The 13,934-nt window shown below is 46.5% G+C and overlaps 1 protein-coding gene across 1 annotated transcript; it reads left to right on the top strand.

Annotated features, from left to right (window-relative positions):
• Window positions 1–12,585: 12,585 nt before the first annotated feature.
• On the top strand, window positions 12,586–13,527 carry LOC138283436 (olfactory receptor 2D3-like). The gene has a single exon (XM_069221389.1). It carries the CDS (start codon window positions 12,586–12,588, stop codon window positions 13,525–13,527), a length of 942 nt encoding a protein of 313 aa, XP_069077490.1.
• Window positions 13,528–13,934: the final 407 nt, after the last annotated feature.

Here is a 13,934-nt window from a genome sequence, read left to right as displayed (position 1 = left end):
GAGAATTCATGAAAGGAGGAGACTTAAATGTGGAGTGGGAGTCCATTCCATAGTTTAGGAACGATGTAAGAGAATGCTTGTCCTCCTGCTCTGGGTCCGTGTATGCTTGGGATGAATGCTAAAAGGATGGGTGCGGGTGGTTTGATAACTTGTTAGGTGAGGCCAAAGTTTCTAAGATTTTCTAGAACTGCCGTAGAGTTTTGGTTGGTGTGTTCTTCCAGGTATGAGTTGAGGTCTCCAAGAAGGATGAAAGTGCTGGCATTGATCATGAGGGGGTGGGATGAAGTCTGTGATGTTGCTTCCTAGTGGTCTTTGTACGAGGGTGTTCTGCCCAGGGAGAAGTTGGCTGTAAAGCATATCTTGAATGTGAGGTGCTCCACATAACTGTTGGAGATGTCAGTACAGGTGGTGCCAGCTGATGGCATTTTTTAATACGATGGCAACCCCACTCCTGGGATAATTGTCTTGTCAGGCAAACTTGTACCCGGCTGCAGCAGTGTCCCGTGCTGGGGTTAGCTTTAGCCCTGTTTCCACTCTTAGTACTCATCACACATTTAGTTTAAAAAAAGTATCTGAGAGTAATTGCATGTCGTAGCATAAAATAGCTCTTGAGTTTCTTAAGTAAGATTAAAGTAAACATATACAGGCATTGCTGTTCTTGTCAAAACTTATCATATGACACAGAAGGGCCATTGCTATCCTTGTAAAAAAAATTATATATGAGTCACAAATCATACTTGAATTAAAGGTTAAATAACACTTTCTGAAAGCGTATTTTACAGTAATTGTAAGTGTGTACTGGAGGAAAGTACCATCTTGCCTGGCATGTTACCCCCATATTTCACTGTATATATGTTGTTTAGTCTATGTTTCACTGGGACCCTGCCAGGCAGGGCCCCAGTGCTCATAAGTATGTGCCCTGTATGTGTTCCCTGTGTGATGCCTAACTGTCTCACTGAGGCTCTGCTAACCAAAACCTCAGTGGTTATGCTCTCTCTGCTTTCCAAATTTGTCACTAACAGGCTAGTGACAAAATTTACCAATTCACATTGGCATACTGGTACACCCATATAATTCCCTTGTTTATGGCACTTAGGTACCCAGGGTATTGGGGTTCCAGGAGATCCCTATGGGCTGCAGCATTTCTTTTGCCATCCATAGGGAGCTCTGACAATTCTTACACAGGCCTGACACTGCAGCCTGTGTGAAATAACGTCCATGTTATTTCACAGCCATTTACCACTGCACATAAGTAACATATAAGTCACCTATATGTCTAACCTTCACCTGGTGAAGGTTGGGTGCAAAGTTACTTAGTGTGTGGGCACCCTGGCACTAGCCAAGGTGCCCCCACATCGTTCAGGGCAAATTCCCCGGACTTTGTGAGTGCAGGGACACCATTGCACGGGTGCACTATACATAGGTCACTACCTATGTATAGCGTCACAATGGTAACTCTGAACATGGCCATGTAACATGTCTAAGATCATGGAATTGTCACCCCAATACCATCCTGGTATTGGGGTGACAATTCCATGATCCCCCAGTGTTGAAGTAAGCCTCAGCAAGGCCTACTAGTGCAAGGGGTTCACCTTTCTCTGCACAAAGTCCTCAGACCATGTAGGAAGAAGTTGGCACAGGAACTGAAATAAAAGACAAAGTTTATTAACCTCATGAGGTGGTACTACAGTTCAAACAGCACCCTTTGGTAATGTTTGAAGTAGCACACTGCATTGAGAGAGCATGGTCCTTTTATACCCATGCAGGGGCTAAAAGGAGGTGGTACAATTATAGATGCAAGACTTGCATACATGTAAGGTCATGTGGAAAATGTACAGTCGACAGGTAGAAGGAGCTAACAGTTTTCAAGGACTAACAGCTGCAGACCTTACTGAGCATGTGCGAAAGTGGGAGATGCTAAATATGACTTGTCACTAGGCAGATTTTCAAGAGTAGTTAACAGAAAGGTAGGACAGAGCACATGGTGAGCACATGGCAGCATGTGGCAGAGAAAATGGTTAATCTAATAGCTGCTAAACTATAACACCGGGTCTCTAGCACAGAACCCGGGTACTGCCAAACTGCCTTTCCAGGGTTTCCACTGCAGCTGCTGCTGCTGCCAACCCCTCAGACAGGTCTCTGCCCTCCTGGGGTCCAGGCAGCCCTGGCCCAGGAAGGCAGAAAAATAATTTCCTCTGAGAGAGGGTGGTACACCCTCTCCCTTTGGAAATAGGTGTGAAGGGCTGGGGAGGAGTAGCCTCCCCCAGCCTCTGGAAATGCTTTGGTGGGCACTGATGGTGCCCATCTCTGCATAAGCCAGTCTACACCAGTTCAGGGATCCCCCAGCCCTGCTCTGGTGCGAAACTGGACAAAGGAAAGGGGAGTTACCACTCCCCTGTCCAGTACCTCCCTGGGGAGGTGCACAGAGCTCCTCCAGTGTGTCCCAGACCTCTGCCATCTTTGAAACAGAGGTGTTGGGGGCACACTGGACTGCTCTGAGTGGCGAGTGCCAGCAGGTGATGTCAGAGGCTCCTTCTGATAGGCTCTTACCTCTCTTAGTAGCCAGTCCTCCTAACCTGATAGCCAAACCTCCTTTTCTGGCTATTTAGGGTCTCTGCTTTGGGGAATTCTTCAGATAAGCTCACCAGAGTTCCTCTGCATCTCCCTCTTCACCTTCTACCAAAGGATCGACCACTGACTGCTCCAGGACGCCTGCAAAACTGCAACAAAGTAGCCAGATGACTACCAGCAACATTGTAGCGCCTAATCCTGCCGGCTTTCTCGACTGTTTTCAGGTGGTGCATGCTCTGGGGGTAGCCTGCCTTCACTCTGCACCAGAAGCTCCTAAGAAATCTCCTGTGGGTCGACGGAATCTTCCCCCTGCTAACGCAGGCACCAAAAGACTGCAACACTTGTCCTCTGGGTCCCCTCTCATCCTGACGCGCGTGGTCCCTGGAACACAGCAACTCTGTCCAAGTGACTCCCACAGTCCAGTGACTCTTCAGTCCAAGTTTGGTAGAGGTAAGTCCTTGCCTCCCCTCGCAAGACTGCGAAGCTGTGTACGGCGTGATTTGCAGCTGCTCTGGCTCCTGTGCACTCTTCCAGGATTTCCTTCGTGCACAGCCAAGCCTAGGTTGCCAGCACTCTGTCCTGCAGTGCACAACCTTCTGACTTGTCCTCTGGCGTCGCGGGACTCCCTTTTGTAACTTCGCATGGACTCCAGTTCACTCTTCTTCCAAGTGCCTGTTGGGGTACTTCTGTGGTGCTGCCTGCTTCTGTGAGGGCTCTCTGAGTTGCTGTGCACCCCCTCTGGCTTCTCCTCCAAAACGGGACATCCAGGTGCTTCCTGGTCCTCAGCAGCACCCAAAACCTCTACCGCGACCCTTGCAGCTAGCAAGGCTTGTTTGTGTTCTATCTGCGTGGGAACACCTTTGCAAGCTTCATCGCAACGGGGGACATCAGTCGTCTAGGAGAAGTCCCTAGTCCTCTTCTTTCTTGCAGAACTCCAAGCTTCTTCCAACCGTTTGCAGCTTCCTTGCACCTTCAGCTGGGGTTTCCTGGGCTCCTGTCCTCCCGGACACTATCGCGACTATTGGACTTGGTCCCCTTGTCTTACAGGTACTCAGGTCCGGAAATCCATTTTCAGTGCACTGCTGGTGTTTGTTCTTCCTGCAGAATCCCCCTATCACGACTTCTGTGCTCTCTGGGGGTAGTAGGTGTACTTTACTCCTACTTTTCAGGGTCTTGGGTTGGGGTATTTTTCTAACCCTCACTGTTTTCTTACAGTCCTCGTGACCCTCTACAAGCTCACATAGGTCTGGGGTCTGTTCGTGGTTCGCATTCCACTTTTGGAGTATAGGGTTTGTGTTGCCCCTATACCTATGTGCTCATATTGCAACCTACTGTAATTCTACACTGTTTGCATTACTTTTCTTGCTCTTACTTACCTGATTTGGGTTTGTGTACATATAACTTGTGTATATATCTCATCTTCTTACTGAGGATACTCATTGAGATACTTTTGGCATATTGTCATAAAAATAAAGTACCTTTATTTTTAGTAACTCTGTGTATTGTGTTTTCTTATGATATTGTGCATATGATATAAGTGGTGTAGTAGGAGCTTTGCATGTCTCCTAGTTCAGCCTAAGCTGCTTTGCCATAGCTACCTTCTATCAGTATAAGCTGCTAGAAACACCTCTTCAATACTAATTAGGGATATCTGGACCTGGCACAAGGTGTAAGTACCTCTGGTACCCACTACAAGTCAGGCCAGCCTCGACATTGGTTGTGCAGCGGTGGGATAAGTACCTGTAACTACTCACCACTTTGTCATTTTGTACTTTTCATAAGAGAATCATATACCAAACAGTTCAGTGTATGTACACTTAACCAAAAAAAAGTTTGCTTTTCTCCTCTAAAACTTTTTACAAAGTTCTGAAAAGTTTCTTAAAACTTCTAAAAGTTTTCTAAAAGTTAGAAAAAGTTTTTTTTCTCTGTTCTTTAAAAAGTTCTGAAACTTTTTCTTCCTTCTCAGTATCTCTAAACCTTTTGCTATCATCTCTGTGGTAGATTCAGCTCCCAAAACTGTCAATGCTACTTATGACATTTTGAATTACAAGAGCTTAATGAGTCTCTGCCTAGAAAGAGGTTTAGTTATAGGAAAGAACACTACAAAAGAGTTTCTGTTCAACATGCGTATTGTAGATGATGAAAACCAAGCTGGTCCATCAAATGAGAGGTTAGAACATATAGAAACTATCCCAGTCTGATTCAGGAGAGTTCTCTGGAAGAGTGGGGAGGGTTCTGAACATGGTCTGCCCCCTAGCAGGACACCCAGTAATGTTGGTAGTAATGGAGGTTCCCATCACAGTAGGGCATCCTTTGTTCCTAGTGGCCAAGTTACCAGGGTCCAGACAGTCAGGGACAGGTTCCCCTCTGAAGTTTCCCATTTGTCATCTGTGTCAAAGCATTCCCAACCCACCCACCCTCAGGATAACTTGTTAGAAAGGGAACTCAAAAAGTTGAGGGTTGAAGAGACCAGACTGAGGCTTAAACAGCAACAGCTGGCCTTAGATAGGGAATCCCTAGACATAGAGAAGGAAAGACAGAGGTTAGGGTTAGGACCCCATGGTGGCAGCAGCAGTATTCCTGATAGTAATCCTGTTAGAGAGCATGATTCCAGGAACCTGCACAAGATAGTCCCCCCTTACAAGGAGGGGGATGACATCAACAAGTGGTTTGCTGTACTTGAGGGGGCCTGTATGGTACAGGGGGTCCCTCAAAGCAGTGGGCTGCTATTTTGTGTCTATCTTTCACAGGAAAGGGTAGGGATAGGCTCCTTACTGTTAGAGAAAGTAAAGCTAACAATTTCACAGTATTGAAGGATGCACTCTTGGATGGATTTGGCTTAACCACTGAACAATACAGGATTAAGTTCAGAGACACCAGAAAAGAGTCCTCTCTAGAGTGGACAGATTGTGTGGACTGATCAGTGAAGGCCTTGGAAGGGTGGTTACATGGCAGAAAGGTATCTGACTATGAAAGCCTGCATAATCTTATTCTGAGAGAGTATATTCTGAATAACTGTGTGTCTGACTTGTTGCACCAATACCTAGTAGACTCGAATCTGACCTCTCCCCAAGAATAGGGAAAGAAGGCAGACAAGTGGGTCAGAACAAGGGTGAACAGAAATGTTCATACAGGGGGTGACAAGGATGGCAAGAAGAAGGATGGTAAGTCTTCTGACAAGGGTGGGGACAAAGGTAAAAATACTGAGTCTTCATCAAGCCCACAAAAATCCTCTGGTGGGGGTGGTGGGTCCAAATCCTCTTCCAATAATCAACCTAAAAAGCCTTGGTGTTATTTGTGTAAAGTCAAAGGCCATTGGGCAACTGATTCCAGTTGTCCAAAGAAAAACACCAAACCTCCCACCGCCACAACCCCTGCTGCAAATTCTAGTGCCCCTAGTAATAGCAGTGGTGGTGGGAAACCTACAAATAGCCAATCCAAGGGTGTAGCTGGGCTCACTATTGGCAATGGAGTTGGGATTGGTCTTGTTAGGGAGACCACAGAGGCCGTTTTACTCTCAAAGGTGCCATTGATTTGGCCACCTTGGTTGCTTGTCCCCGTAATATGGATAAGTACAAGCAACTTCCCCTAATAAGTGGTGTTGAGGTTCAGGCCTACAGGGACACAGGTGTCAGTGTTACTATGGTCATAGAGAAACTGGTCCACCCTGAACAACACCTACTTGTTCAGCAGTACCAAGTGACAGACGCTCATAGCAACACTCTTAGCCACCCCATGGCTGTTGTAAATCTCAACTGGGAGGGGGGGGTTACTGGTCCAAAGAAAGTTGTGGTTGCCTCAGATTTACCTGTAGACTGTCTACTAGGGAACGATTTAGAGACATCAGCTTGGGCAGAAGTGGAGTTGGAGGCTCATGCAGCAATGCTGGGCATTCCTGGGCATAAATTTGCTTTAACCAGGGTTCAGGCCAAAAAGCAAAAAGGACAGGGTAACTTGGATCCTGGAAGAATGGACAAAGTGCTCCGAAAAGCTAGGGGTAGAAAGGGTAAATCCCTACCCACTATCCCTCCCTCTACAGATGATTCTCCTTCTGAGAAGGAAGAATTTCCTCCCTGTGCAGAACCTTCACCAAATTAGTTGGCAGCAGACACTGCTGAGCTTTTGGGTGGAGGGGGGCCTGCCAGGGAAGAGCTGAGTGTGGCACAGCAAACCTGTCCCACATTAGAGGGTCTCAGACAGCAAGCTGTCAAACAGCAAAATGGGGATGTCAGTGACAGCCATAGAGTTTACTGGGAAGACAACCTCTTGTACACCAAGGCAAGGGACCCAAATCCTGGAGCAGCCAGGAGATTGGTCATTCCCCTGCAGTACAGAGAGTTCCTCCTAACTCTTGCACATGCCATTCCTTTGGCTGGGCATTTGGGCGAGATCAAAACATGGGAAAGACTTGTCCCCTTGTTTTACTGCCCTAGGATGTCAGAGGACACTAAAGATTTTTGCAAGTCTTGTGTGACCTGCCAAGCCAATGGCAAGACTGGTGGCACTCCGAAGGCTCTCCTTATTCCATTACCTGTGGTTGGGGTGCCCTTTGAAAGGGTAGGGGTTGACACATTTGTACCCCTTGACCCTCCTACTACTTCAGGCAATAGGTTTATCTTGGTGGTAGTGGACCATGCCACAAGATATCCTGAAGCAATTATTATACGGACCACTACAGCTCCTGCAGTGGCAAAGGCCCTCCTGGGAATCTTTTCCAGGGTGGGTTTTCCTAAAGAGGTAGTATCAGACAGGGGTAGCAACCTCATGTCTGCATACTTGAAAGCAATGTGGAAGAAGTGTGGTGTTACCTACAAGTTGACCACTCATTATCACCGACAGACTAATGGACTGGTAGAGAGGTTTAATAAAACTCTCAAAGGTATGATAATGGGACACCCTGATAAACTCAGGAGGAGAAGGGATGTCCTGTTACCTTGCCTCCTTTTTGCTTACAGGGAGGTACCCCAGAAAGAAGTGGGCTTCATCCCCTTTGAACTCCTCTTTGGACACCCTGTAAGAGATCCACTCACTCTTGTGAAGGAGGGTTGGGAACAACCTTTAAAAGCTCCTAAACAGGACATAGTGGACTATGTACTTGGCCTAAGATCCATAATGGCAGAGTACATGAAAAAGGCCAGTAAAAACCTTCAGGCCAGCCAGGAGCTGCAAAAGCAATGGCATGGCCAGAAGTCTGTTCTGATCCAGTACCAACCAGGACAAAAGGTATGGGTATTGGAGCCTGTGGCCCCAAGAGCACTCCAGGACAAATGGAGTGGACTCATCTAATTGTTGAAAAGAAGGGTGAGGTTACCTATTTGGTAGACCTGGGCACTGCCAGGAGTCCCCTTAGGGTTGTTCATGTGAACCGCCTAAAACTCTACTATGACAGGGCTGATCTCACCCTGCTCATGGCAATAGATAAGGCACAGGAAGAAGAGAGTGACCCTCTCCCTGATCTCTTCTCCACCACTGAAGCAGATGCCTTAGTGGAGGGAGTAGTTTTGGCAGATTGTCTGACTGCAGAACAGAAAGACAACTGCATCAATCTCCTTGGACAATTTTCTGAACTCTTTTCAATTGTGCCAGGTACAACATCCTGGTGTGAACACACTATTGATACTGGTGACAGCCTGCCTGTCAAGAGTAAGATTTATAGGCAGCCTGGCCATGTCAGAGACTGCATAAAACAAGAGGTACAGAAGATGTTAGATCTGCGAGTGATTGAGCCTTTTGAAAGCCCATGGGCTAGCCCTGTGGTGCTTGTACCAAAGCCTCAAACAAAAGATGGAAAAAGGGAGATGAGGTTTTGTGTCGACTACAGAGGTCTCAATCAGGTAACAAAAGATTGACGCTCACCCTATACCCAGGGCAGATGAGCTCATTGATACACTGGTATCTGCCATGTTTCTTAGCACCTTTGATTTGACTGCAGGGTATTGGCAGATCAAATTGGCTGAGGATTCTAAACCAAAGACTGCATTTTCAACTATAGGAGGGCACTACCAATTTACAGTGATGCCCTTTGGTTTTAAAAATGCAACTGCCACTTTTCAGAGGTTGGTGAACATAGTCCTGCAAGGGTTGGAGGCTTTTAGTGCGGCATATCTAGATGATATTGCTGTCTTTAGCTCCACCTGGGATGAGCACCTGGCCCACCTTTGGAAAGTTTTGGAGGCCCAGAAAAAGGCAGGCCTCACTATCAAGGCCTGAAAGTTCCAGATAGGACGGGGTAAGGTGGTTTATCTGTGACACCTGGTAGGTGGAGAACAGATTGCACCACTTCAGGGGAAAATCCAGACAATCATGGATTGGGTTCCCCCTACAACTCAGACCCAGGTGAGAGCCTTCTTAGGCCTCACAGGGTACTACAGGAGATTCATGAAAAACTATGGCTCCATAGCAGCCCCTCTTAATGATCTCACAAGTAAGAAAATGCCTAAAAAGGTATTATGGACAGCTAGCTGTCAGAAAGCTTTCGAGGAGCTCAAACTGGCCATGTGCTCTGCACCTGTCCTAAAAAGCCCATATTACTCCAAGAAATTCATCATTCAAACTGATGCATCTGAATTAGGGGTAGGCAGTCTTATCACTACTGAATTCTGAGGGCCAGGATCAACCAGTTGCTTTTATCAGCAGAAGGTTGACCCCTAGAGAAAACGTTGGTCTGCCATAGAGAGGGAGGCCTTTACTGTGGTCTGGGCACTGAAAAAGTTGAGGCCATACCTGTTTGCCACTCACTTTATTGTTCAGACAGACCACAAACGTCTACTTTGGCTAAAACAAATGAAAGGCGAAAACCCTAAATTGTTGAGGTGGTCCATATCTCTACAGGGAATGGACTGTACAGTGGAACATAGACCTGGGAGTACCCACTCCAATGCATATGGACTCTCCAGATATTTCCACTTAGACAATGAAGACTTATCAGGTCATGGATAGGGCCCCAGTGCTCATAGTATGTGCCCTGTATGTGTTCCCTGTGTAATGCCTAACTGTCTCACTGAGGCTCTGCTAACAAGAACCTCAGTGGTTATGCTCTCTCTGCTTTCCAAATTTGTCACTAACAGGCTAGTGACTACATTTACCAATTCACATTGGCATACTGGTACACCCATATAATTCCCTTGTACATGGTACTGAGGTACCCAGGGTATTGGGATTTCAGGAGAACCCTATGGGCTGCAGCATTTCTTTTGCCACCCATAGGGAGCTCTGACAATTCTTACACAGGCCTGACACTGCAGCCTGCGTGAAATTACGTCCACGTTATTTCACAGCCATTTACCACTACACTTAATTAACCTATAAGTCACCTATATGTCTAACCTTCACCTGGTGAAGGTTGGGTGCAAAGTTACTTAGTGTGTGGGCACCCTGGCACTAGCCAAGGTGCCCCCACATCGTTCAGGGCAAATTCCTCAGACTTTGCGAGTGCGGGGACACCATCACACGTGTGCACTATACATAGGTCACTACCTCTGTATAGCGTCACAATGGTAAATCCGAACATGGCCATGTAACATGTCTAAGATTATGGAATTGTCCCCCCATACCATTCTGGTATTGGGGGGACAATTCCATGACCCCCCGGGTTTCTAGCACAGAACCCGGGTACTGCCAAACTGCCTTTCCGGGGTTTCCACTGCAGCTGCTGCTGCTGCCAACCCCCCAGACAGGTTTCTGCCCTCCTGGGGTCCAGGCAGCCCTGGCCCAGGAAGGCAGAACAACGGATTTCCTCTAAGAGAGGATGTTCCACCCTCTCCCTTTGGAAATAGGTGTGAAGGGCTGGGTAGGAGAAGCCTGCCCCAGCCTCTGGAAATGCTTTGATGGGCACAGATGGTGCCCATCTCTGCATATGCCAGTCTACACCAGTCCAGGGATCCCCCAGCCCTACTCTGGCGTGAAACTGGACAAAGGAAAGGGGAGTGGCCACTCCCCTGACCAGTACCTCCCAGGGGAGGTGCCCAGAGCCCCTCCAGTGTGTCCCAGACCTCTGCCATCTTGGAAACAGAGATGTTGGGGGCACACTGGACTGCTCTGAGTGGCCAGTGCCAGCAGGTGACATCAGAGGCTCCTTCTGATAGGCTCTTACCTCTCTTGGTAGCCAATCCTCCTAACCTGGTAGCCAAACCTCCTTTTCTGGCTATTTAGGGTCACTGCTTTGGGGAATTCTTCAGATGACGAATGCAAGAGCTCACCAGAGTTCCTCTGCATCTCCCTCTTCAAATTCTACCAAGGATCGACTGCTGACTGCTCCAGGACACCTGCAAAACCGCAACAAAGTAGCCAAACGACTACCAGCAACATTGTAGCGCCTAATCCTGCCGGCCATTCCGACTGTTTCCAGGTGGTGCATGCTCTGGGGGTAGCCTGCCTTCACCCTGCACCAGAAGCTCCGAAGAAATCTCCTGCTAACACAGGCTCCAAAAGAATGCAACACTGGTCCTCTGGGTCCCCTCTCATCCCAACGAGCGTGGTCCCTGGAACACAGCAACTCTGTCCAAGTGGCTCCCACAGTCCAGTGACTCTTCAGTCGAAGTTTGGTGGAGGTATGTCCTTGCTGCCCCACGCTAGACTGCAAAGCTGTGTAGTGCGTGATTTGCAGCTGCTCTGGCTCCTATGCACTCTTCCAGGATTTCCTTCATGCACAGCCAAGCCTGGGTCCCCAGCACTCCATCCTGCGGTGCACAACATTCTGAGTTGTCCTCCTGTGTCGAGGGACTCTCTTTTGTAACTTCGCATGGACTCCAGTTTACTCTTCTTCCAAGTACATGTTGGGGTACTTCTGCAGGTGCTGCCTGCTTCTGTGAGGGCTCTCTGAATTGCTGAGCGCCCCCTCTGTCTCCTCCTCCAAAAGGCGACATCCTGGTCCTTACTGGTCCTCAGCAGCACCCAAAAACCTCTATTGCGACCCTTGCAGCTAGCAAGGCTTGTTTGCGGTCTATCTGCGTGGGGATACCTCTGCAAGCTTCCTCGCGACGGGGCACATCAGTCTTCCAAAGGAGAAGTCCCTAGTCCTCTTCTATCTTGCAGAACACCAAGCTTCTTCCCACTGGTGGCAGCTTCCTTGCACCTTCAGCTGGGGTTTCCTGGGCTCCTGCCCCCCTGGACACTGTTGCGACTATTGGACTTGGTCCCCTTGTCTTACAGGCACTCAGGTCCAGGAATCTATTTTCAGTGCACTGCTGGTGTTTGTTCTTCCTGCAGAATCCCCCTATCACGACTTCTGTGCTCTCTGGGGGTAGTAGGTGTACTTTACTCCTACTTTTCAGGGTCTTGGGGTGGGGTATTTTTCTAACCCTCACTGTTTTCTCACAGTCCCAGCGACCCTCTACAAGCTCACATAGGTCTGGGGTCCATTCGTGGTTCGCATTCCACTTTTGGAGTATAAGGTTTTGTGTTGCCCCTATACCTATGTGCTCTTTTTGCAACCTATTGTAATTCTACACTGTTTGCATTACTTTTCCTGCTCTTACTTACCTGATTTGGATTTGTGTACATATAACTTGTGTATATATCTCATCTTCTTACTGAGGATACTCATTGAGATACTTTTGGCATATTGTCATAAAAACAAAGTACCTTTATTTTTAGTAACTCTGTGTATTGTGTTTTCTTATGACATTGTGCATATGATATAAGAGGTGTAGTAGGTGCTTTGCATGTCTCCTAATTCAGCCTAAGCTGCTTTGCCATAGCTACCTTCTATCAGTCTAAGCTGCTAGAAACACCTCTTCTACACTAATAAGGGATAACTGGACCTGGCACAAGGTGTAAGTACCTCTGGTACCCACTACACGCCAGGCCAGCCTCCTACATGTACTGCAATTAGGAAAAGGAGGGGCTGGCAAAATAACGTATTTTTCACAAATGTGTTATAACATGTCTTGATTTATGTATGACAAAATTTACTCCGTCGTCAAAAAATTTTCAAAATGTAAAATACATGGCTGTTTTAAGTGATTGAATTTCTTCTATACATTTATTTCCTTTCAACAGAATAATACAGTTTTAATGGAGAGGCGAAATCAATCTTTCGTGACGGAATTTATCCTTCTTGGACTCTCCAGCGACCGAGAAACACAAGTCATACTTTTTGTGGTGTTTCTCCCGATTTATATCTCCATTATTGTTGGAAACATCCTCATCCTCATTGCCATCAGAGTAGATCCTCAGCTGCACACCCCTATGTACTTTTTCCTCTCCAACTTGTCTTTCCTTGACATTTGTTACTCTTCTATGATTGCCCCCAAAATGCTGGAGAACTTTTTGTCTGAGAAGAAAACCATTTCCTTTGTGGGTTGTGCAACGCAGATGTACTTATCCCTCTCTTTGGGTGAAACAGAATGCATCTTACTGGCAGTTATGGCATATGACAGATATGTAGCAATTTGTTACCCCTTGCGCTACATGACCATAATGAACAAAAATGTTTGCATCAGGATAGCAGCAGGAACATGGGTTTGTGGCTTTGTACTTTCAGTGTTGCATGTCGCTTTTACTCTCCAGGTTCCCTTATGTGGGCGCAATGAGATTAATCACTTCGAATGTGAAGTCCCAGCAGTATTAAGATTGGCTTGTGTTGATGTTTCTCTCATTGGAATTATAATTTTTGTCGTGGGAATAATTATACTTCTGATCCCAATTGCATTGATCCTCGTGTCTTACATCCGAATTATTATCAGTATATTGAAAATAAGCACTGCCAGAGGGAGGTACAAAGCATTTTCCACTTGTGCCTCTCATATAACTGTTGTGGTTTTGTTTTATGGTACCGCAATGTACATTTACATGAAACCTCAATCAAATGATACTCAGGACAGTGATAAAATAGTTACTGTTTGCTATACTGTGATAACACCGATGATGAACCCCATAATTTACACTCTAAGGAACAAGGAAGTAAAAGGAGCGTTGAAAAAATCAGTGCGGATCATATGTTCACAAAAACAATGACTTCATTTTTAGCTGCCATATTTCTCGCATTATGACGCAAAACAGAATGGAAAGCTTCAGAATTAATATGTCATTACAGCTATGGTGCAAAGATGATCAATACTGCACAGATTTGAAACCGTGTAAGTGGAATTAAATTGACCATTCTTCAACTGACATGTGTTGCACGTGTCGAAAGATAAAGCATCTATTACCACAAGAGTCACTTTCTTGCCATTAGCACAATGTACTTTTAAAAAAAACTTCTCGCATAACATCTGAATCGCTCGTATTGTAAAGGGATAATTCACTAAAAGACTCTTTTAGCATTCTTGAAATAAAGGACAGACATTACATTTTTGCCTTCAAACTTTTGAAATTTTGAAATGTTCCACTTTCTGTGGAAGGACGTTTTCACGCATCATAAA

This window comes from Pleurodeles waltl, chromosome 3_1, assembly GCF_031143425.1.
Source record: "Pleurodeles waltl isolate 20211129_DDA chromosome 3_1, aPleWal1.hap1.20221129, whole genome shotgun sequence".
In the NCBI taxonomy this organism is placed as follows: domain Eukaryota; kingdom Metazoa; phylum Chordata; class Amphibia; order Caudata; family Salamandridae; genus Pleurodeles; species Pleurodeles waltl.
The sequence above is the reverse complement of the archived record's forward strand: the minus strand, read 5'-3'. Positions and strand labels throughout refer to the sequence as shown.

Coding starts and splice junctions, on each gene's coding strand:
- LOC138283436 (XM_069221389.1), top strand. CDS start 12,586: ATGGAGAGGCGAAATCAATCTTTCGTGACGGAATTTATCCTTCTTGGA.